Source organism: Lactuca virosa, chromosome 8 (assembly GCF_052849685.1).
Source record: "Lactuca virosa cultivar CGN04683 chromosome 8, Lactuca_virosa_CGN04683_v6, whole genome shotgun sequence".
NCBI lineage: Eukaryota > Viridiplantae > Streptophyta > Magnoliopsida > Asterales > Asteraceae > Lactuca > Lactuca virosa.
In genome coordinates this window covers 336,324,061-336,350,009 of record NC_136433.1, presented here as the reverse complement: position 1 = coordinate 336,350,009, position 25,949 = coordinate 336,324,061, and the positions used below count along the sequence as shown (strand labels likewise).

Here is a 25,949-nt window from a genome sequence, read left to right as displayed (position 1 = left end):
ACCTTTGAATTCGTTTCCAATATTTGCCTATTCGCATTTTGCTGATTAGCTGAATCATAAAACACTACGATTCTGGTAAGGCATCCCCAAACAACAATGTCGTTATTCTTCTCCTTCTGTTTTTTCCTTTCTATATAAACCATGCAATTATGTTATTGTTATTGTTATTTTTATTTTGATTATATATCTATATTCTTCTCCTTCTATTACTTTGTGTAATATCTTATAGACAAAACCATCATTTTTCTCATACTTAGACACAGAATGCATAACTTCATCATATTAATCACCATAAAAAAATGGTGACTATAGAAATTAAAAAGGTTTACTATATAAATTAAAAAGGTTTAAACAGAATGAAATTATATGTTTTAATTTTTGTTAAATACGAATAAGCTTTCTATGCTTTTGTTTCTGTGCAAAACCTAGAAGTGCACGAGAACCCTTTTTTTTATTTGGTTTAGTACATTGTTATAGATTGTAAAAAAGTATGGATATTTCTAATGTTAGACAGCTTTACCTTTTATATCAATAAGAAAGCTACTTCGAAGCTGTTATGGATATAAATTGTAAAGAAGTATTTCGAATCTTTTAATAAGAAAAATGTTTACAACATTATTTATCATTATTTTTATATGTTGGACAAATTTACCCTTTATGCCTTATTTGAAAATTATATCTTTTATTTTTTGTTAACTAAGAATAACATTTATATACTATTGTTTCTGTATAGATAATACATATAAGTGCACAGAAACCTTGTCTTTTCAGAATTGGTTTACTTTTAAAACTACTTTGGATTGATAAAAAAAAAATCAAAACAAAAATTAGCCCAAACTGTTACATATATTTTTCATCAAATTTATATAAATTTGTATTTTTTTTCAGTTAAATGGGTGATCGCAGTGTCACTTTGATTGATGATGTGGATGCGCTGAGTGACGATTTGACACTAAAAGTTCGTGTCATAAACTTGTGGAAACATATGTCATTCTACAACAAGGATGACATTTGGGCCATTGAATTAATCTTACTTGATGAAAAGGTATCTACACTCTACATATTAATGATTTCTTACACTTAAACACTTAATTACAATTACTTCTTTGTTTATGGTATATAATTTTTTTATATGGGAGCAAAATTCAAGCTACTGTCTACAAAAAATGTTTGTATCGATTCAAAAATTTGTTAAAGGATGGGTCAGTTTTTTACATCACAAGTCCAAGTGTTGCATCACAAAAGCCCGGTAGTTTCAAATTAACTCCTCAAGATCAAAAACTAACATTTGTCCAAGATACTGTTGTTACAGAATGTGCAGAATTTTCTGGATCTAAATTTGGATTTTCATTTGTTGAGTATCAATCTATACTCTCATTTCTACATCCTCAAGATACATGTGTTGGTTAGTATTTATAATTCCCGTTATAAACTAAAAATTTAATTGGTCTTAATTACGCTTATCTAATTTATATAATCTCTTCAAATTTTAAACAACTCTTCATTCAATTGTTTTTTTATTTTACAGATGTTATTGGATTAGTAGTTGTTGTTAGTGAGATGATGAGAGATAATTCAGATAAGTCTAAACACATGCTAACCATTCACATCCAAGATGCAAAGTATGTTTTTTTATATCTTTATATTTGTAGTCTATATTATGTTAAAAAAATGACTTTTAATAAACAATTGTTCACTTTTCAGTGCTTTGCAACTCCGTGTAATTTTGTGGGGTGATTATGCGTACAAGATGCAGAATTACATAGATAAAAATTCACCAAATCAACATGTTGTTGTTATACTTCAGTTTGCACAGATTACTGTTTGGAGAGGTATATTTTTATTTTATCAACACACTTAATCATCTTGGATTGTTATACTAATTATTTTTATTTTTATTAAAGATCGTCCAAGTGTTAACACCTACTTTACATCTTCAAAGTTGTTCATTAACTCTGACATTGATGATATTACTCTCTTCAAAAAAAGGTAACGCATTTTCATATAGGTTTTAATTATACAACATTTCATTTCAATAATACTAATAATGTATACTTTATATAATTTACAGTTTAGATGTGGATGATCGTCCTGATCCGTCTTCAAATACAATTTCAGTTAATGAATCTAAACAACTTTCTGGATTTGATGATTTCATAGTTAGAACTAAGGTGAAGACTATTGCTGAGATTTTTGAACCCCTTGAGGTATTTATTTTAATTTTGTAAACTTTTATATTGATATATCTATTTTTTGTATTTTTATAAATATCTTGAACTGTTTCTGTTTCAATGGTTTGCAAATATTGTTTTATATATATTATAAATTATAAAATTATAAATATAAATACTTTTCTATATACGAATGTAATATAACAACTATATCTCTATATGTATCAAAATGAATCTTTAACATGCAAATATTAAATTTGAAATATACCTGAATAATGTTGCAATAACCTTCTAATAATGAATATGATGTTTCCTCACAAAGGTGAAATAATCATCAATTTAATGTTTGAAAGATACTTTTACCTGATAAGAAAAGATAAACAAAATTACTTAAATAAAACTTATAAAATAATAAAATACTATAAATAAAAACTTTTTTCATGCAGAAAACATATTTCATTATAGTTGGCACTATAAAGGGGATATTGCAAAATAAGAGATTGTTTTATCCCGCATGTACAAACTGCAATTACTGTGCTCAGGTTAATGATGCAAAAGATGATACTGATGTTCATCAATCAAATGCAAAATTAATTTCTAATGAATGTCATAACAGAAATTGCACAAAAACAACAACTTTTGTTGTACCGAGGTTATTCTTTCTACTATAATCATACAAAAATGTTTTTTACTCCATGTATATTAATAATATATTTTGTAAACCTATTATAGATTTATGATACCGATACGTGTGCAAGATAATACCGGGACTATCACCTTAACAATGTTTGAAAAAGAAGGAAGATATCTTTTGAAGAGTACAGCAAAGGAGTTGGTTAAAAGAATGAAAGTCATTTGAATATTTATAAATGATTATTAGGTTTTGTATATATGTGAACTTGCACCAAGTTGTATTTATATTATTTTTCGTTGCAGAGTGGAGACAGAACTGAATTTTTTCCGGGGGAGGTTAATGCATTGAAAGGTCTAAAATTGGCATTCAAGATTTCTGTTACGGATTTCAATGTGTCAAAAAAACCAATCAATATGGAATTACTAGAGTTAGTGATAATGTTGATATAATTGAAAAACTCGAAAACAAGTTTACTGATTCACAGGTAATTAATTTGTTGATTATTGTTTTTTTGTTGCTAACTATATGTTCTTATGGGTTTTTTTTAAAACAATTTTATTGTTATTTTCTGTCTTTTGCAGACTGGTATAACACACTCTCTGGATATTGGTTTGGGCGAATTCGAATCTCAAGATAACAGAACTCTAAAGGTTTTATGCATGTTACATTAGATAAATATATTATAAAATAATACTTCGATTTAAATAACAATGTTGTATAATTGTTTATTTAGGATGCAATTTCTGGAACTGACGACAACATAACTCCTTCCACTGTTGACAAAAACTAAGCAACAAGCCCAATGAAGTTTAACAACACTATACCCGTTTTCAAACGAAATCTAGAAGAAGTCTTTAATAAAGAATTGAATGAAAACTTATCGTCCTCAAAAACTCCAAAAGTATCTCCAGATGGTCCAGGAAAACAGTTGTTGAAGGTGAAGTTGGAAAAAAGTGGCTGACTCGGCTTTTTGTGGTTAATTTGGAAATGAATTATTTTTTGGAATTTCATGAACAATTTTCAGTTTTATTTTGCATGGTGGTTTTAAACTATATTGGTTTCATGTTTCAACAATTCTGTTTTTTAAGGTTAAAACTTTGGATTCTATCATTTTATTTTTAAATGGTTTGTGATGCTATATTTGTATAGCATGTTATGAATAAATTTGTCCATATTTTTTGTTATACCATCATGGGTTTCCATCTTTATTCGGTTGTTTATTAAATACAGAATCATACATTCTATATGTAATGTATAAACAAAAAACAATGAGTTATAAGGAAGCTAAAAATACCAAAAAAAAAAGGTTTTCGATATAACAAGGGTGAAAAAGAGCATGATAAATATGATCAATATCAAAAAACTTAAGTTTCAGTTCAAGAGTAATGCTGATGTTTGTCAACACGGTAAAGAGATTATGAAGGTGAAATTGGAGAACATTGCTTAACTTTTGATTTTAAGATCAAGTTTGAAAATATATGTTTGTTTATATTAATAAACTTTAGTTTTATTTTACATTCTTGTAGTTTTATATTCTCTTTGGAATTTTGAAACATTTATTTAGCACCATTTTTGTTTTAGTGGGTTTCTTAAATAATTTATGCTTTATACAAAAACTATATGAAAATTTCGATTTCCATGAACAGTCACACAAATAAAAAATAGAAAAACATACTGAACAACTAATAAAGAATCACATACAAATGTAAAAGTACATGTTCTTACAGACGAATTTAAAAATTTAGATTTTTCAGGTCTATTTTGGGGGTAAAATGGTCATTTAAATAAATTAAACATTATTTTTTTCTATTTTAAGTTTTCACAGTTGAATTATAAGGATGTTAACTGAAAGAATTTATACAGATTAGATTGGATGACGAAAATGAAGGAACTTATGGGAAAAGAAACATATGTGTAATTGACAAATTATGTTTTTGGTTTAATGAGATAGTAATTGAAATTGAAATTTTTTCCATATCATGCCCCTGATTTACTGTAGTGTGAGTTTAAATGACCAAAAGGGCATTTTTAATATTTCATTTCGCAATATTATTGCCGAGGGAAAATGCTATGAAGTAGCTGCGTAAATAAATTCACAAATAAATGATATTTTTCTTATTATACATATTCTACATCAGTTTCCTGACCTTTTAGCAATTTTGTGTTACATAAATTACAGAATAACCCTATAATTGACAGAATGTTCAGTTACCATCTTATTATATGGGTTACATAATTATTTTCATATATGTTGTAACAAAACAAAGCATTGTTAGTTTTGGGTTACAAATTAGTTTTAAAGAATCGATTACCCAAAGATGTTATTGTTCTTTTTGAGTTTTTAGCTGTTAAAAATAATGTCATTCTTTTTGTCCATATAACAAAAGTATGCAGATTGTTGTTCTTATATTCTAATTAAATATCAGAAAGATCCAGAAATATTAATAATTTGACAAAATAATAACTATAACCGGATATATATATATATATATATATATATATATATATATATATATATATATATATATATATATAATGGTTAAATTTTTTTAATTAACAATCGATCATGATTTACTTTGCCAACTTTAACTATGTCATTGAATCAAATATGTAAAAACGAGGATATTAGTTTGAACAATATTTTTTGTAATTTGATTCTGGAAAATAATATAGGCAAGCATATTCATCTGATGCCATTCATAGATGTTGAATTAGTATTTCAACATGACCTCAATTTGTATAAAAAAAATAAATATCTAAACACTAATATGATTTTTTTTGTAAATGCTAATTCAGTAATCAAATATTCAAATACATTAACATTAATATGAGTTTGTCTTGCGTTTTGCATATATTTAACCCTAATATTTGGCAAATCTTTTAAAAAATTGCAATCTAATTTCAGAAGGTATATAAAAATATATTAATAACTTATTTACTCATATTAATCGGAATAACATTTGAACAGATTTAACACTAACATCTACCAAATTCGAATTTTAAATTTTCAAACTATTATGCAGAAAGTATGAAAATCATGATTTCATTCAAATTGAAAGTTAGCTGATTGTCTCTCCAGTCTTGAAGTATTTCGAATTTTTCTTCATACCACTTTAGTTTTCGATCGGTTCTTCGAAAGACATCATTTCTGTACAAAATAATCAGGTATAATTTCTTCCAACTAATCTATGTTTTGTACGTATATTTAGATAATTTCTTGCCTTCAATCATCACATCTTCAACCCCTAATCTCGTACCTTCATTCTGTGACTTCTACATCGTATATTATCGATAAAAACTGACTACTCGGTTCAAATCAGATTCATTGCTTATATATTACTTTCTGCCTTCATCGATACCAATGGACAAACTTCTATAGATTTCTGAAATGAATACCTTAGAGTTGTTAATCTTGATTGCTGATATATCGATTTTGCTATAACATTGTTCTAGGTCTTCATTTCTATTACGGCAAAGGGGGAAAAGAGGGTAATTATGATTGCTTTTCGTGTAGGTGGGTTTGTTGTTAAACAATAAATAGTAATTACTATTTTTATTTTAAATAAAAACAATAAAAAGAAATAACTTTTATTTTTCTAATTTTTCTATCAATAATATTTAAATAATTTAAATTGGTATATATATATATATATATATATATATATATATATATATATATATATATACCCAATTAATATTAAAAGAACTATAATTAAAATAATAACCTCAAAATTTATATTTATATGTTATATTTATTAAATTGTAATTTAAATTGACATAAACTATTTAAATTGCCATTTTTATCTATTATGCTCAACAATTTATTAAGTAAATTTTATTTATATATGATTATGTAATTTTATGATTTTGGAATATCATTTATTAATATATATATATATATATATATATATATATATATATATATATATATATATATATATACCCAATTAATATTAAAAGAACTATAATTTAAATAATAACCTCAAAATTTATATTTATATGTTATATTTATTAAATTGTAATTTAAATTGACATAAACTATTTAAATTGCCATTTTTATCTATTATGCTCAACAATTTATTAAGTAAATTTTATTTATATATGATTATGTAATTTTATGATTTTGGAATATCATTTATTTCGTATTTGATTAGTATTTAATTCGTCAAATTAAGTTTATACAAATTACATAAGCTATCAATCGTATGTAACATTTACTATCAAATTGTTAATTTTCTTTTTCAATGTACTTTTTTATTGTTATTATGTATCGAACAAGAATATGGATGCAACGGACACTAGAGAAAAAAGAAAAAACAGAAAGTTATATTAGGATAACAAAAAATCCAAAAAACATCGTACTACATCATCGTCTCATTATACACCTACTGCACATGCTATTAATTTTAGCCAATACGGTAACCTTCTTTCTTTATTTTGCATTTATAATATGTTTTATTTATTTATTTTAGTTTTAAATATATTATTTATTTTAAAAAAAAATAATTAAAATATATTTGCACTTAATATAAAATATTGACTTAAAGTTGTTTTCTACTATTTTACAGGTTCAAATAACGTTGCAGCATCTACAAACGCTAAAGAGAGGAGAAAAGTTAGAAAGTTATATTTGGATAATAGAAAATCCAAAGTGTTACTAAGCGCATCAACCCGTCAAAATTCCTCTATTACATATGCTTCTTACATGTCGAATAATGGTAATTATATTCGTTTATTTTACAATTGATATGCAAATATAAAAATTATATAAAATTTGCAACACTCTTTAATTCATAGTATTTATAAAAATTAATATTTTTTTATTAGTACTAACCATTATTTCTAATTATATAACAAATGTCTTCAGTCGTCGTCTTAGATTAATATCTACAGATAACTATACAAACGTTACTTTAGAAAAGGAAAATATAAACTCAGCCAAATCATATGTACATCAACATACAAATATTCATCCTCCTTCAAATGGTACGTACTTCTATATACACGAATTTAAGAATATATGTTTCATATTTATATAACTCATAACAATTTCTAACTTTCTAATTTGTATTTTAATCTTATCAGACAACTATATTTTCAATAATAATGTTCAAACACCACTATCTATTCATAAACATAATTCAATGTTTTGCATTGGCACAACATCCACCAATCGTTCGACAATAATTCATAATTCTCCTTCAACAAATTTAAATGTTAGAACTCCATTTTCTAACATTTCAAACGGTACGCGTTTATAAATATACGAATTTAAAAATGTAAACTTTACTTTTATATAAATCATAACTATTGGTAACCTTGTAATTGGTATCTTTATTTTATCAAGCAATTATATATACAATAATAACATTTAAACACCAATATCTATTAACAAACATAATTCAATGTTTGTGAATGCCACGTCTTCCGGTAATTTTTCGACAATGATCCAGAATTCTTCATCAATCAAGTTACCAAGAGGAAAACATCAATTAAAAAGGAAGACTCCGCATATATCCTCTATACATGTGTTTGAATTGACATTAGATGAAGAAAGTAATGATGATCATATTGTCGAAGATAAATTCCGCGGTATATCAAAAGGTGATCATAATTCTAATAGTTTTAATATTATTTAAATTTATTAAATAATTTATTTTTTATAATCTTTATATTTTTTTTTCATTCAACAGATTACTTGGATCATGGAGATGAAATTGTTATATGTCAGATTTGTCATGCAAAATTATGGGTAGATGAATCGCTTAGAGGGCAAAGTTGAGCTACCACCCTTAAAAGAAGCACCCTCATCTTACAAAAATCTTTACCGTTCCGTAGATTCTAAAAGCAAACACTTCATGAAGAACATTCGACGTTACAATTCAATGTTTTCATTTACATCCATGGGAGGCAAAGTCGATTCATCCATCAACAGAGACAACACACCATACATATTCAGACTTAGCGGTCAAAATTATCATAGTATGGGAAGTCTTTTACCTACTGGTGGATCAAAACCAAAATTTTGTCAGTTATACATATATGATGTCACACCCCCAATCGTCGGCGGAAACACCGGGCGGTGCAACGCCATTCTTCGTATCACAGTTATATAACATACATTGAACAGTACTAAAGAAAATAGATACCTTTATTGATGATTGAAAGTTACATTATTGTTTTCCTAGTACTTATTACATAATATCCAACTATGGCATACTTCTTAATGAACAGAAATGTAATAGTAAAACTTCTCCTGTTCGAATACATACCAGCTTTTCAATTTCCTGAAAACACATGCATTTAAAAATATGTCAAAATAAAGTTGGTGAGTCCACAGGTTTTGAATCCATATAAAAATAATACATTTTCCAAGTTCAAAAGGTATAGTTTTGAAAGTATCATTTTGACTCTCCAACATTTAGTATATATATTAGGTATAATAGTTTACTTATCAATTAAGTGTTATACCTAAACATTCCTTGAGCCTAAGGTATAAGTAGGGGGAAACTTATACTTAACATTAATACTTGTATACGACAAAGTATAATGTTTCTAACAATTTGCTACCATGAGCCTGTAACCGCTGCTATGACATAATACCTCTGATAAAACACACTCATGATTTCCATGAGAAATAACACACTCATGATTTCCATGAGAAACAACACTCATGAATTCCATGAGAACAACACTATACGCTTCATCGACGCCGGAACAATAACAAGTAAAAGGATAGTTCGTCACTTGTTTATGGTTGACTGTAGCTAACAATCATAAGTGGGGTGGTCAGCCCGTATACTAATTATACGTGACTTCCTCGCTCACACGGGATTAATGGTTAAATTTTAGAGGATTTCTTCTAAGATCCCCAATCTTAGTTGATGAATACAATTACTCATGTAGACTTCGACGGCTTCCTATAGCTCTAACAACAAAAGCATTTTCATGTCTAAAACCCTAAGTTATTAGACTATGCCTTTAAACATTACTCCTAAGTTCGTATTACTTTAGGCAGTATAACAGCTATAACTTGAGGAAAAATAAGGTTTTATCTTAACATAACACCAACAATAACATATAACATACCAAGTTTTATCTTATCATAATACCAACAATATCAACATATAGCATACCAAGTTTTATCTTGACATAAAACCAATAATAGCAACATACTTTATAAATTAACATAGAGAACTTCCACATATAACTTCGGAACTATATCGCACACAACATATATATAGAATCCTAAGTATAACTCAAGATCTACATTAGTATAATAACATGCTAACAAGTTGATAATAGTTGTATATATTCAAAATGTTATATTTAGAACAACTATATCCCGGTTAACATAACTATCTACATTGATACTAATGTACCATCATATAGACATAATAGTAAAGTATATACAATATTTAGCATGTGGAAAGTGGGGTCGTGAAACTCACCCTAGTAGCGTGATTTTATGTAGTCTAAGCAGAAACGGTCAGCGGTACGAGGTCTTCGGGGCTCGGGATGCAAGAGGGCTTCAGCAAAGGAGAGAGGAGAAAGACGTTTAGGTTTAAGAATGCCTCGAGTCGGACCTGCTATTTATAGTAAGATTTTTGACCTCTCATGTCGTGATCCATATAGTCTCACGTCGTTTGCCATGGCTGGTCACCCCGTAGACTTGCCATTTGCGTCCCTAGCTTCAGAAGGTGGCCATGTAACTCCTCACATCGTGAGATATCCTTGCTCACGTCGTGAGCTTATAACTTATCCCTTCGTAGCCTCGTCACGCACCTTCTAGATCCGAAATGTGGCAAAATGACTCGTCACGTCGTGAGTTTCTATGCTCACGTCGTGAGCTTAGTCGGATTAGGGTTTCTGACAGCTGTATCTTCGGAAGTTCGTAACTTTCACATACGAACTCCGTTTTTGACGTTCTTTATATGCACGCATAGGTATTTACGAGTACTACAACTCACTTTTAGACTCCAATAGCTAATTCTAAGTCTATTTGAAATTCTTCTTATTATAGAGATTTATAGTGTTCGGTTTATCATAACTTCTTCATGCGAAGTCAGATTCAGACGTTCTCTATATTTTTTGAACCGTATGGACGTATACTTTGAGTTGCATCATAAAGAAAGTTCATATTTGTGTTAGAATTTATCATGAACTACATATCACTTTTATCACATTACTAGTTTAACAAAATCACATTACATGATTAGCATAATCACATGTGATTGTCTATTGACCTATTTTGACTAGTGTTACATTCTCCCCCTGTTAGAATAATTTCGTCCCGAAATTTATCTTATGGATGGGGTTTTGTCAAACAATTGGGGGTATTTTTCTTTCATCTAATCTTCACGTTCCCAAGTAAATTCAGGTCATCCTAAAGAGTTCCATCGAACTTTCACTATGGGAATACGACTTTGCTTTAATCGTTTGACTTCTCGATCCATGATCTCAACAGGTTCTTCTACAAAGTTGAGTTTCGTGTTGACTTGTATCTCTTCGAGAGGTATAACAAGAGTGTCATCGGATAGACATCTTTTGAGATTTGATACGTGAAAAACATCGTGCACATTACTTAGTTCTTCAGGCAACTTGAGTTGGTATGCGACAGAACCAATTCTTGCTAGAATTTTAAAAGGTCCTATATACCGTGGGTTTAATTTGCCTCGTTTCCCGAATCAAATTACGCCTTTCCAAGGAGAGACCTTCAACATTACTTTATCTCCAACTTGGAATTCTAAAGGCTTACGTCTTACGTCAGCATAACTCTTTTGACGATCACGTGCAACCTTTAATCGATCCTTAATTTGCACGATCTTTTCAGTTATCTCGTGGATTATTTCTGGTCCAGTACGTAAGGTATCGCCTGTACGTTCTCTGATCATCTGCGTATCTCCAACTTCTGCCCAACATATTGGGGAACGACATTTTCGTCCATAAAGAGCCTCAAACGGTGCAACCTAGATGCTGGTGTGATGACTATTGTTGTAGGAAAACTCAATTAACGGTAAATGAGTATCCCACACATTTCCAAAGTCTATTACACAGGCTCGGAGCATATCTTCTAAAGTCTGAATGGTTCTCTCGCTCTGACCATCAGTCTGTGGATGGTAAGCTGTACTCATATCTAGACGTGTTCCTAAGGATTTTTGTAGAGATTGACAAAACCGTGAAGTGAATCTACTATCTCGGTCAGAAATAATAAAATTTGGAACTTCATGCAATCTGACAATTTCCTTAAGATAAACTCTAGTCAGCTTCTCCATCTTGTCGTTCTCCTTAATTGGTAAGAAATGGGCGGACTTAGTCAATCTATCGACTATTACCCAAATAGTGTCGAACCCACTAGGAGTTTTAGGTAACTTAGTGATGAAGTCCATTGATATCTGCTCCCATTTCCATTCAGGTATTTCCGGTTGTTGAAGTAAACCTAAAGGCTTTTCATGTTCTGCCTTTACTCTAGAACAAGTCAAGCATTTGCTCACATAAGTAGAAATTTCTGCCTTCATGTTTGGCCACCAATAATGTACTTTTAAATCTAAGTACATTTTGTCAGAACCTGGATGCACGGAATATCTGGACTTGTGGGCTTCTTCTAAGACAAAGTCTCTGACTCCATCGAACTTAGGCGTCCAAATTCGGTTCATAAAGTGTCGTGTTTCGTCATCTTTTTGTATAATTTGCTTTTCCATTCCTCGCAAAGCTTCGTTCTTGATGTTTTCTTCTTTTAGAGCCTCAAGTTGAGCTTCTCTAATTTGTGCGGTAAAGTTAGAATCGATAGTTATAGTTAATGCTCGTACCCGACGAGGTTTAATATATTCTTTCTGGCTCAAGGCATCTGCTACCACGTTTGCCTTTCCGGAATGATAACGAATCTCACATTCGTAATCATTCAACAATTCGACCCATCTTCGTTGTCTCATATTAAGATCTTTTTGGTTGAAGATCTGCTGGAGACTCTTGTGGTCGGTAAAAATAGTACACTTAGTACCGTATAAGTAATGTCTCCAGATTTTTAGTGCAAAAACTACAGCTCCCAATTCAAGATCATGGGCAGTGTAATTATTCTCATGCACCCTAAGTTGTCGTGATGCATAGGCGATAACTTTTCCTCTTTGCATCAACACACATCCCAATCCCTGCAGTATACAACGAAATCTTCTGTCCCATCTGGAAGGGATAGGATTGGTGCACTACACAACATTTGCTTCAGTTTCTGAAAAGCAGCTTCTTGTTTGTCTTCCCAGTTGAACTTTGTATCCTTCTGGGTTAGTGTTGTAAGCGGCTTGGCTATTTTGGAGAAATTCTCTATGAATCTGCGGTAATAGCCAGCAAGTCCTAGGAATTGACGCACTTTTGTTGGTCTTTGGTGCTTCCCAATTCCTAATTGCTTCAACTTTGGATGGGTCAACATGAATCCCTTCGTTGCTAACTACATGACCTAAAAATTGTACTTCTCTAATCCAAGACTCACATTTGGAGAATTTGGCGTACAACTTTTCTTTTCTTAGTAGTTCCAAGATTATTTGCAGGTGTTGACCATGTTCTTCCTTGGTTCGTGAATATATCAATATATCATCAATAAATACTATCACGAATTTATCCAAGTATGGTTTGCAAACACGATTCATGAGATCCATAAACACTGCTGGGGCATTGGTCAATCCAAAAGACATAACTAAGAACTCATAATGACCATAACGAGTTCTAAACGTTGTTTTTGGAATATCATCTTCTTGTACTCTGAGTTGATGGTATGCTGATCTAAGATCTATTTTTGAGTAGTAGCTAGATCCTTGCAGTTGATCGAATAGATCATTAATCCTTGGAAGCGGGTAACGATTCTTGATCGTTAGCTTATTCAGCTCCCGATAATCAATACACATTCGAAAGGATCCGTCCTTCTTCTTGACAAACAAGATTGGTGCTCCCCAAGGTGACAAACTTGGTCGGATAAAGCCTTTTTCAAGAAGTTCTTGTAGTTAGCTACACAATTCTTGCATTTCGGATGGAGCCAACCGATAAGGAGATTTCATTACTGGTGCTGCTCCTGGAATTAAGTCGATTCGAAACTCGACTTGTCGGACGCGAGGTATTCCAGGTAGATCTTCAGGAAACACGTCAGGGAAATCACATACTTGAGGTATGTCCTTGATTTCTTTTGTCTTTCTCTTCTTATCTACAATGTGGGCTAAGAATGCGCTACATTTCTTATGTAGATATTTATCAGTCTTGGTGCAAGAGATGACTGTGAGGTTCTTCCTAGATTTATCACCATAGATAATGAGGGCTTTGCCGTTTGGTAAGGTTAGTCGTATAGCTTTCTCATAACATAGAACTTCGGCGTGGTGTGAAGATAACCAATCCATGCCAATTATGACATCAAAACTACCGATAGGCATTGGCATGAGGTTGACGTGAAAAATGTAGTTATTAAGAGTTAACAGACATTTTTCTAGGATTTCATGTGTTTTCTCATTTTGATCGTTAGCGATTTCTACTTCATAGATTTCTTTTAATTTGCTAGACTCATGATTTAACAATTTTCTAAACGTCGGAGTTATAAAACTTCTATCTGCTCCAGAGTCGAAGAGTATGGTAGCATATAAATTATCTATGAGAAACGTACCAGATACGACCGAAGGGTCCTGGATAGCCTCTCTGCTTCCGATCACGAATGCCCTGCCACGCCTTATGCCTCCTTTATTCCTTAACTTTGGACATTCTCTCTTGATGTGTCCAACCTCGCTACACTCGAAACACTTTCTTCCTTCACCACGTCCTGTTCCAGTATTTGTTTGCTGATTGACTGTTACAGGTGTTGTGCTCCTGCAGTAACTAGCACTATGCCCCTTTTTCTTGCACTTCGTGCAAACAAAACAGTCACCTGGATGATGACGGTTGCACTGATTGCACCATGAAGATTTTGGTTGAGTGGTTACTGCCACCGTGGCTGCATAATTGTTTGCCATTTCTTGTCTTTTCTCAGATGATTGTTTGGGATTCTTCCCATTAAACTTGCGCTTGTTTGTTCCAGATTTGGGAGACTCAGCCTTTGAGACCGCTACTGTTCCTTGGATCTCTGTGAGGGTTAGCTAATGAGCTATGCTCTTGGTGATGTCATAGGTTGTAGGCTTTGATGCGATCACCATGCCTTTAATTAGCGATGCTAAACCCCAGATATATCGCTCAATCTTCTTATATTCAGGGGTTACAAGTGTTGGACACATTACTGCAAGATCATTAAATCTAGCAGTATAAGATTTTATCTCTGAACCCTTCATGGTTAGGGTCCACAATTCTTGTTCCAGCATATGTATTTCCTCTCTAGGACAATACTCCTCTACTAGCATCATTTTCAGCTCTTCCCATTTCATGGAATTTGCAGTATCAATTCCCATTGTATTCACATGGCTGTTCCACCATGTAAGTGTTGCATCAGCGAAAGTACATGCTACAAATCATACTTTACAATCATTTGGACAAAAGCTTATTTGAAAGACGGACTCTGTCTTTTCTATCCACCTAGTCAAATTAACTACCCCTTCATTTCCATGAAAGCTCTTTGGCCTGCAATTCATAAAGTCTTTGTAGGTACACGTTCTAGCGGTCCCTACATGGCCTTCATTTCTAAGTCCACCTCTTGTGACATTAGATAGAGCCGCAACAATTCTTTGAGCTATGATTTCTTCAAGTTCTGTTGTACTTATTGGGGGGTTTGGTTCTGGTGGTTATTGTTGTGGTGATGATCGTTGGCTAGGGTTTAGCCGAGCACTACTCCTTCTAGGCATTTTGTTTTAGTTCCTATTATAAATAATAAGAATTTTATAAGTTTCATGAAGAATTAGTCATTTACTACACGAGTACTAAATACTTTAATTATTCTTCAAAGTGTAAAACATAATGGATAACACAATGATTACTGTAATATATGCCTCATATTATTACCAGCGGTTACATCAGTTTATTTAGGCTTATAAGAGAAACGTTTCTATAAACATTGCAAAATTTGCAAGGTTTTCTACATCCTTGCTATAAACTTTACTCTTCTTGCCTTAACCAGTCTAATTTTTTTCTATTTACACAACCACTAGTTTTAGCTTATCTACCAGAAACCTAAGTGATGGCCTAGCACGTCAGTGACATTAACCACTTGCTCCTTAAGTGCTTGAGTTCTCTGCTCAAGACTTCCTGTGCGTTCTTCATTTCTTGAGGTTTGATTGTAGAGCTCTAACTTTGCAATCCTTGCATCATGAGTAATCATGTCGTTATAAGCGAAATTTATACGATGATGGACATCCATCACCGATTCCTGATCTCGCGTCCTTTGTCCTTCTAGCCTTCGTACTCTTCTGGAGAGATGAGTAGCCCTTCTTTCGACAATTTCCATCTTATCTTCAATTTTCACACTTTTCTCAAACAATTGAGATAAAGTGTTAACTTCAGAAGAATGTGGGGGATGTGGTTGAGATGATTGACCAGTCTCATACATCTTAGCAGCGCTTTCTTCTGCCACCCACCTATCAACGGTTTGTGCGATCCGTGCAGGTTCATCTTGAACTCTATGACTTCCTGAAGAGGTCGCCTTCTGATTCTTCTTAATCCTTTTCCATATTGGTATGGATTTACGTGCCGTGCGTTTCATCTTTGATCCTCCTGGAACTTAACGGTAAAGAGTGTTCATTGGTGGTAAAGATGATGCCACCGATTATGTCTCCTCCATTGATTCGCTCTCTTCTATTGGTTCACTCTCTTCCCATTCGTTGGAAGGTAAAGGTGCTCCATCGTCAGAAGATATTGGATGAAAGGTAGTTGGATTTATAGGGTAGTAAGGATCGCCCACCATCATGGGGAATGAAACTTCCTATTCTTCATCCGTATCCTCGATGATTATCCATTCTCGTGAATGTGCCATGTCGAATTCCTATACATTTTGGATCACCAAGAGTTTAGTCTATCAAATATTACTCCCAAATTAAATAGTTCATATGATCTGATCATAATAAAATGTAGTTGCGCACCTACACCTAGTTGTGATAGGATCTACGCACATATAAACTTTAGTTCGAATATTTGATCTAAATCCTTGAGATCAAAAACATTCCGGGTATTAAGGTGTATTCTCATCGTGGGTCTGAGTTTTTATATATGACTCTATATTCTTATTTATTGTATTCACGCTTTAATTATTGTTTGTTACTTTAGGTCTATCTGATAAGGCTCTGGCCAGTCAGGACAGTCGAAAGGGCATGATCATTTTAGCATATAGCCGTTCTGGAATCCAACAACCCAAATCGACATGTCTATCCTTGTCACCGCTCCCGTAAGTAGTCCTTCAGTAGAAAAATTATTAATACTTTTTATTGTAGGCTAAGGGATATACCTGAACCTAATAGAGTAAGCCCTAAACTATAGACGTGCTTTCCTAAGAAAGTACTAGTTCACTATAGTTAATAGCTCTAATACCAATCTGTCACACCCCCAGCAGTCGGCGGAAACACCGGGCGGTGTAACGTTATTCTTCGTATCACAGTTATATAACATACATTGAACAGTACTAAAGAAAATAGATACCTTTATTGATGATTGAAAGTTACATTATTGTTTTCCTAGTACTTATTACATAATATCCGACTATGGCATACTTCTTAATGAACAGAAAGGTAATAGTAAAACTTCTCCTGTTCGAATACATAACAGCTTTTCAATTTCCTGAAAACAAATGCACTTAAAAATACGTCAATTAAGTGTTATACCTAAACATTCCTTGCTCAAAAAGTATAGTTTTGAAAGTATCATTTTAACTCTCCAACATTTAGTATATATATTAGGTATAATAGTTTACTTATCAATTAAGTGTTATACCTAAACATTCCTTGAGCCTAAGGTATAAGTAGGGGAAACTTATACTTAACATTAATACTTGTATACGACAAAGTATAATGTTTCTAACAATTTGCTACCATGAGCCTGTAACCGCTGCTATGACATAATACCTCTGATAAAACACAGTCATGATTTCCATGAGAAATAACACACTCATGATTTCCATGAGAAACAACACTCATGATTTCCATGAGAACAACACCGTACGCTTCATCGACGCCGGAACAATAACAAGTAAAAGGATAGTTCGTCACTTGCTTATGGTTGACTGTAGCTAACAATCACAAGCGGGGTGGTCAACCCGTATACTAATTATACATGACTTCCTCGCTCACACAGGATTAACGGTTACAGTTCAGAGGATTTCCACTAATATCCTAAATCTTAGTTGATGAATACAATTACTCATGTAGACTTCGACAGGTTCCTATAGCTCTAACAACAAAAGCATTTTCATGTCTAAAACCCTAAGTTATTAGACTATGCCTTTAAACATTACTCCTAAGTTCGTATTACTTTAGATAGTATAACAGCTATAACTTGAGGAAAAATCAGGTTTTATCTTAACATAAAACCAACAATAACATATAACATACCAAGTTTTATCTTATCATAAAACCAACAATCAACATATAGCATACCAAGTTTTATCTTGACATAAAACCAATAATAGCAACATACTTTATAAATTAACATATAGAACTTCCGAATATAACTTCGGAACTATATCGCACACAACATATATATAGAATCGTAAGTATAACTCAAGATCTACATTAGTATAATAACATGCTAACAAGTTGATAATAGTTGTATATATTCAAAATGTTATATTTAGAACAACTATATCCCGGTTAACATAACTATCTACGTTGATACTAATGTACCATCATATAGACATAATAGTAAAGTATATATAATATTTAGCATGCGTTTTCCCCTGAAAATATTAGAAAGTGGGGCCGTGAAACTCACCCTAGTAGCGTGATTTTATGTAGTCTAAGCAGAAACGGTCAGCGGTACGAGGCCGTCGGGGCTCGGGATGCAAGAGGGCTTCAGCAAAGGAGAGAGGAGAAAGAAGTTTAGGTGTAAGAATGGCTAGAGTCGGACCTGCTATTTATAGTAAGATTTTTGGCCTCTCACGTTGTGAGCCATATAGTCTCACGTCGTGAGCCATGGCTGGTCACCCCGTAGACTTGCCATTTGCGTCCCTAACTTCGGAAGGTGGCCATGTGACTCCTCACGTCGTAAGATATCCTTGCTCACATCGTGAGCTTATAACTTATCCCTTCGTAGCCTCGTCACACACCTTCTAGATCTGAAATGTGGAAAAATGACTCCTCACGTCGTGAGCTCAGTCGGATTAGGGTTTCTGACAGCTGTATCTTCGGAAGGTCGTAACTTTCACATAGAAACTCCGTTTTTGACGTTATTTATATGCACGCGTAGGTATTTACTAGTACTACAACTCTCTTTTAGACTCTAATAGCTAATTCTAAGTCTATTTTAAATTCATCTTATTATAGAGATTTATAGTGTTCGGTTTATCATAACTTCTTCATGCGAAGTCAGATTCAGGCGTTCTCTATATTTTTGGAACCGTATGGACGTATACTTTGAGTTGCATCATAAAGAAAGTTCATATTTGTGTTAGAATTTATCATGAAATACATAGCACGTTTATCACATTACTAGTTTAACAAAATCACATTACATGATTAGCATAATCACATGTGATTGTCTATTGACCTATTTTGACTAGTGTTACATATGATACGGAGAACAAGATTTCAAATAGATCGACAAGTATTGGGTATATTTTTACAATAATTTTAATAAACCGTTTCAATTCATTATTTTCTTTACTAACATTAATAATTTTTTTTTAATATTTTTAGTGGACCAACGAGCGGTTCTACATCAACTTCAAGATTATATGATCTCCAGATTATAGAATTTTTGAAGGTTATGTTACATTCAAACAATGCGTTGGTCAAGTCTTATAGGATGGTAAGAGACAGTCTTCATGAAAATCATGGTGCTAACTTGAAGTTAAGATTAATCGGAAAAAGAGAACAAGATGGAAGGACATATAACTTACCAACTTCTTCTGAGGTAGCTGTTTTAGTTGTCGGTGACATTTGTAATTCAATTGAAAAAATAGACATCATTGTTGAAACCTCATCAGGATTACTAAAGTGTATCAGTGAATTACATCCTTCTTACCTTGCTCTTCAGTATCCATTACTATTTCCATATGGCGATGATGGTTATAGAGTTGACATCCTTCATAGAGGTATTACATCTTCAAGTAACAGCAAGCGCCCAACCTGTACAATGAGAGAATTTTTTTCTTACAGAATTCAAGATAGAGATCAATCGTTCGCACTACTTGTTAATGCAAAAAGGTTGTTTCAACAATTTTTGGTTGATGGTTATACAATGATTGAAAGCGAGCGATTATTTTTCATACGTAAGCAACAAAAAATTAGTAGATGTGAGTCTTATGAGAATCTGCGTAATCACCAAGCACGTGGTAGTACAGATATTTCGAATGTTGGTCAACGTGTGATTTTACCTTCTTCATTTACCGGTGGTGCACGTTATATGATGCAAAACTATTTGGATGTCATGTTGCTATGTAAATGGTTTGGATATCCAGATTTTTTCATAACCTTTACGTGTAATCCAAAATGGCCAGAAGTTCAAAGGTTTCTTAAGGACACTCCACTTCATCATGAAGATAGACCGTATATATTATGTAGGTTATTTAAGATTAAGTTGGATGCATTTATTAAAGATTTAAGGGAAAATAAAATTTTTGGCAAGCTTCAAGCAGGTATTTGAAATTATACTTTAATATATATATATATATATATATATATATATATATATATATATATATATATATCTTCCTTAGTTGCTAACTTCTATCCTATTTGTATATTTTTATTTGCAGTGGTTTACACAATCGAATTTCAAAAAAGAGGTCTGCCTCATAGTCATATATGTCTGTTTATGCATTCTGAATGCAAGCTTCCTACAGTTGAATATATCGATCCAATTATTTCTGCTGAGATTCCAAATATTGATGAAGATCTAGAATTGTATTCACTTGTCAAGGAGTTCATGATTCACGGTCCATGTGGAGCTGAAAAATTCAATTGCCCATGCATGGTGGACAGAACGTGTTCTAAAAACTTTCCAAAGCAATTCTGTAATCATACTTCAGTTGATTCAGATGGTTTTCCTTTATATAAGAGAAGAAATGATGGAAATTTTGTTGAAAAATCTAGTGTTCAGTTAGATAACAGAAATGTTGTTCCATACAACAAATATTTGTTAAAAAGATATCAGGCACACATTAATGTTGAATGGTGCAATCAAGGATCTTCTATATAATATTTATTTAAATATATAAACAAGAGTCCTGATAGAGCGACTGTTGCTATGGTGCAAAGCAATAATGATTCTGAGAACAACGATGTAGTGGATGAAATCAAAGAATACTATGATTGTAGATATATATATATATATATATATATATATATATATATATATATATATATATGTGAAGCATCATGGAGAATTTTTAAATATGATGTTCATTATAGGCATCCTGCTGTGATTAGAGTACCTTTTCATTTGCCTGGCCAACAACAAGTTGTATATGAGGCAGACGAGAAGATGTTCTTGACCGGCCTTCAGTTGCTTCTTCAATGTTCATATCTTGGATGAAGTGTAATGAGATCAATAAAGAAGCACGAAAACTTACATATTTTGAATTTCCTACCAAGTTTGTTTGGAAACCTAAACTTCAAACTTGGAAGCCAAGGGAAGTTGGATTTTCTATTGGTAGAATTCACTCCATTTCACCTAAGCTTGGCGAAGCATATTTTTTAAGAATTCTTTTAAATAAAGTGAAAGGTCCAAAATCCTTCGAAGAAATTCGCAAGGTCAATGGTGAAATTTGTTCTTCTTTTAAAGATGCATGCTATAATCTGGGCCTTTTGGATGATGACAAAGAATACATCGAAGCAATTAAGGAAGCAAGTCTTTCTGGATCTGGTTTTTATTTGCGTTTCTTATTTGCTACGATGTTATTGTCCAGCAGTTTGTGTAAACCAGAGATTGTGTGGGAAAACACATGGGAATACCCGTCAGATGGAATTCTTTATACTCAACAAAAGAGATTAAGTCTCCAGGTATTATATGTTTATTACATTATTATTAAAACGATATCATATAAATTTCCAATATGCACTCAATTACATTTTACGTCCCACTTAATCTCTTTTTTAATATGTTGTAACTATTATAGTATTGTTCGTACAGGTTTATCACTAAATGAAGATCAAATTAAAAACTTGACTTTGTTTGAGATAAAACAAATTTTACTCCGAAACAATTCCAGTCTCAAGAACTATAAAAGGATGCCTTACCCAGATGCTGATTTGGTTTCATCTTCAAACAATCGTTTGATAGCCGAGGAGCTAGATTATGACATACCAAATTTGAAGAATGATTTTGATCGGCTCTTTGTTTCATTAACCGACGAGCAACGCAACATTTTTCTTGATATAATGGTTAAGGTTAAAAATAATAAGGGATGTGTATTCTTTATTTATGGTTATGGTGGAACGGGTAAGACATTTCTCTGGAAGACAATTTCTGCAGCAATTAGATGCCAAGGAGAGATTGTTTTAAACGTTGCTTCAAGTGGGATCGCTTCATTATTATTGACTGGAGGCAGGACATCACACTCTCGATTTATAATTCCAATAAATCTTACCGAGGATTCTTTTTGTAGAATAAATTCAAAGAGTGATCTTGCGAGTTTAGTAAGAAAAGCCTCATTGATCATTTGGGATGAAGCACCCATGGTACACAAGCATGCATTTGAAGCTTTAGATCGAACTTTGAAGGATATATTATGATTTGTCGATCCTACAAACTCAAATATTCCATTCGGAGGGAAAGTGGTTTTTTTTGGAGGTGATTTCAGACAAATTTTACCTGTTGTTCCGGGTGGCAGTAGACAAAACATTGTCAACGCTTTCGTTTTTATGGCAACAATGCAAAGTCCATAAATTAACAAAAAAACATGAGGTTAACTGTTGGAAGCGATTCATCTGCTGTTGATCGAATAAGGGGGTTTTCAAACTGGCTTTTGGACATAGGAGAAGGTAATGTTGGTGGTCCGAATGATGGTGAAGCAATTGTTGATATTCCAAAAGATATTCTCATTAAAGATCCATGTGATCCTATAGGTTCATTAATCAATTTTGTATATCCTTCGATTCTTGAAAACTTCAACATTGCGGGTTATTTTCAAGAAAGACCAATACTTGCTCCCAAGAATGAAGTTGTTGAAGAAATAAATGATCGGTTGCTAAAATTGATTCCAGGAGAGCAAAAAGAATATTTAAGTTCGGATAGCCTCTGCCAGTCTGAGTTTGTTCATGATCAGTTTGATGAAAATTTATACTCACCTGATGTTTTAAATGGTCTTAAAGTCTCAGGTGTGCCCAACCATAATCTCATTTTAAGAGTCGGTGTTCCAGTTATGTTATTGAGAAACATTGATCAGAAAAATGACTTATGCAATGGCACTAGACTACAAGTCAAATTTTTGGGAAAACATGTTATTGAGGCAGTTATCATATCTGGAAGTAATATTGGAAACCGGACTTTTATTCCAAGAATGTCTCTAACTCCTACTGAAAACAAGATCCCGTTCAAATTTCAAAGAAGACAGTTTCCATTGGCTGTATGTTTTGCAATGACAATTAATAAGAGTCAATGACAGTCTTTATCGAAGGTTGGTTTGTTTCTGAAGGATCCTGTTTTTACACATGGCCAATTGTACGTTGCTTTATCCAGAGTTCAAAGTAGAGAGAGATTAAAGTTGTTAATTTTAGATAAGGATGGTAGACTATCAAATAAAACATCTAACGTTGTGTATAAAGAAGTTTTTAGAAATTTATAAAAACTTTGTACAATCTTATTATTTATATCAATTTATGTTTTTTTTAAATTTTGATTCAATTATACAAAAATGATATTTTCCTAACATATCTACAAATGCAAATTGTCGACCAGATATGAAAACCACTATTCTTTTGTAATTTTAACGAAACATCATATAATTATGACACGACTGATAAAACATTTATATTTATTACTTATTAAAAAGTTTATTCTTATTCTTCAATTATTAAGTATTATTATAAATAATATTATTTTTAATTTTCTCATCCGCCACGGGTTATACCACGGGTTATAACCTAGTTACACAATATAGACATAACTTATTTTAGGGACGTGACAAATTTAAATACTCTAAAGATGTGACTATTAATATATAATTTAGATCTCAAGTTCAATTCTAGGTATTTTATACATGAACCACATGTTGGCCTTCATGCTACTCTTTTTCCAATTTAACGAGTTCATCCATCCACTCACTACTAACAAGTATTGCATCCTGAAGTTCATATTGCTTAACTGGGTCATTTCTCTTACAGGCCACTGAACAATGGGTACAGGAGATCAAATGCCAAAACCCCAAAAAGGCAGTAAAAAATTCAATGAGGAACCCCTCCGACGAGTCCCCTACAAAAAACCTCCATTCACCATTGGAGATCTCAAGAAAGCAATCCCACCTCATTGTTTTAATCGGTCAATCCTCTACTCTTTCTCTTACCTTATTTTCGACGTAACTATTTCCTTCATCTTCTACTATATAGCCTCCAATTACATCCACATCCTCCCGCAAAACCACTCTTACGTTGCATGGCCTATTTACTGGATCTTACAAGCGACTATCGTAGGTGGTGTTTGGGTCATAGCCCACGAATGTGGCCACCATGCCTTCAGTAACTACCAATGGCTTGATGACACTGTTGGCTTTCTGCTACATTCTTCTCTTTTAGTCCCTTACTTCTCTTGGAAATACAGTCATCGTCGCCATCACTCCAACACTAGTTCACTTGAAAATGATGAAGTCTTCGTCCCCAAACTAAAATCCAATCTCCCTTCATTACTTCTCTACCTAAACAACCCACTTGGCCGAATCCTCCATCTCCTGTTCAACCACGCCCTAGGCTTGGCTTTGTACCTGATCTTTAATTATGCTGGCAGGAAATATGATAGGTTTGCATGCCACTTTGACCCAAACAGCCCTATTTACTCCAAAAATGAACGTGCTCAGATCTTTGTTTCTGATGCTGGGATCCTTGTTGTCACTTACCTACTCTACCTTCTAGCAATGAACAAAGGATTCACCTGGGTCTTTTGTATTTATGTTGCGCCACTGCTCATTCTCAATAGTTCACTTGTTACTGTTACATACTTGCAACATACGCACCCTTCTTTGCCCCACTATGATTCAACAGAATGGGATTGGTTGAGGGGAGCCCTTGCGACAGTTGATAGAGACTATGGGATCATGAATAGGTTAGGCCACAACATCGCTAATACACATGTCATCCATCATTTATTCCCGAAAATACCTCATTATCATGCGATGGAGGCCACAAAAGCAATCAGGCCTATATTGAAAGATTATTACAAGTTTGATGAAACGCCTGTTCTGAAAGCCTTGTATAGAGAAGCAAAAGAATGCGTATATGTTGAATCAGATGATAATGAAGAGGCCAAGGGTGTCTTCTGGTTTGACAATAAGTTTTAATGATGGATTGTTGCAATTAATTTGTATGTCCTATAGAAGAAGTGAAGCCTGTTGCTTAATAATTAGAGGTTTGTGTTGGTTTTCAAAGCATCTAAAATAAAGTTCACACTTTAGTGCCTAGTTTCCTATAGTATGAGTTAATCATTATTCAAGAAAATCAATTATTTGTTCCGCCAAACTCAACTTGCCCATAACCTTGTTTTGTATATATTTCTTAGCTCGATCTATTTCCGAATTATATGCTCATTTTTAAAACAGAAGAATGATCACAAACATTCATGTATCATTCTTGATCCCAATAATATTGAGCTGTGGGTTTCTGTTTTAAAGACATTAATGAATGTGCTAGTGGCTGTTAAAAAAAAATGTGCTAGTGACTTTGAACATTCATGACATCAATGAATGTGATAAGTTTTCTTTTTCTTTTTCTACCCCTTTTCTTTCTCTCATTCTTCTTTCTTTTTTATGTTTTTTTTTCCTTTTTTGTAAAAGGCTTTGATAAAAAGGTGTTAGCTAGCTTTAAATCTAAATCTAAATTTATATTTTATTAAAGATA

General features: G+C 32.6%; 2 protein-coding genes and 2 pseudogenes across 2 annotated transcripts; all 4 read left to right on the top strand.

The window, feature by feature from the left end:
* Positions 1-892: 892 nt before the first annotated feature.
* LOC145131811 (replication protein A 70 kDa DNA-binding subunit B-like) lies at positions 893-3,595 on the top strand (annotated as a pseudogene).
* A 12-nt stretch (positions 3,596-3,607) lies between these two features.
* LOC145131810 (uncharacterized) lies at positions 3,608-22,637 on the top strand. Its single transcript, XM_079066459.1, has 9 exons — positions 3,608-3,758; positions 7,374-7,523; positions 8,353-8,409; positions 8,499-8,577; positions 19,599-20,539; positions 20,660-21,077; positions 21,315-21,421; positions 21,628-21,768; positions 22,036-22,637. Exons 1-9 carry the CDS (start codon positions 3,608-3,610, stop codon positions 22,635-22,637), a joined length of 2,646 nt encoding a protein of 881 aa, XP_078922585.1.
* A 167-nt stretch (positions 22,638-22,804) lies between these two features.
* On the top strand, positions 22,805-23,506 carry LOC145131809 (uncharacterized). Its single transcript, XM_079066458.1, has one exon. The coding sequence runs from the start codon at positions 22,805-22,807 to the stop codon at positions 23,504-23,506; it is 702 nt and encodes a 233-aa protein (XP_078922584.1).
* A 577-nt stretch (positions 23,507-24,083) lies between these two features.
* Positions 24,084-25,571, top strand: LOC145129897 (delta(12) fatty acid desaturase FAD2 pseudogene; annotated as a pseudogene).
* The last annotated feature ends 378 nt before the right edge of the window (positions 25,572-25,949 follow it).

Bases quoted from the DNA above. Each gene is read 5' to 3' on its own strand.
- LOC145131810 (XM_079066459.1), top strand. From the start codon at position 3,608: ATGAAGTTTAACAACACTATACCCGTTTTCAAACGAAATCTAGAAGAA. The intron at 21,078-21,314 runs GTGCAATCAAGG...TGTTCATTATAG, and splicing joins GCACACATTAATGTTGAATG to GCATCCTGCTGTGATTAGAG. The intron at 21,769-22,035 runs GTTTTTATTTGC...TTGTTCGTACAG, and splicing joins AGCAAGTCTTTCTGGATCTG to GTTTATCACTAAATGAAGAT.
- LOC145131809 (XM_079066458.1), top strand. From the start codon at position 22,805: ATGAGGTTAACTGTTGGAAGCGATTCATCTGCTGTTGATCGAATAAGG.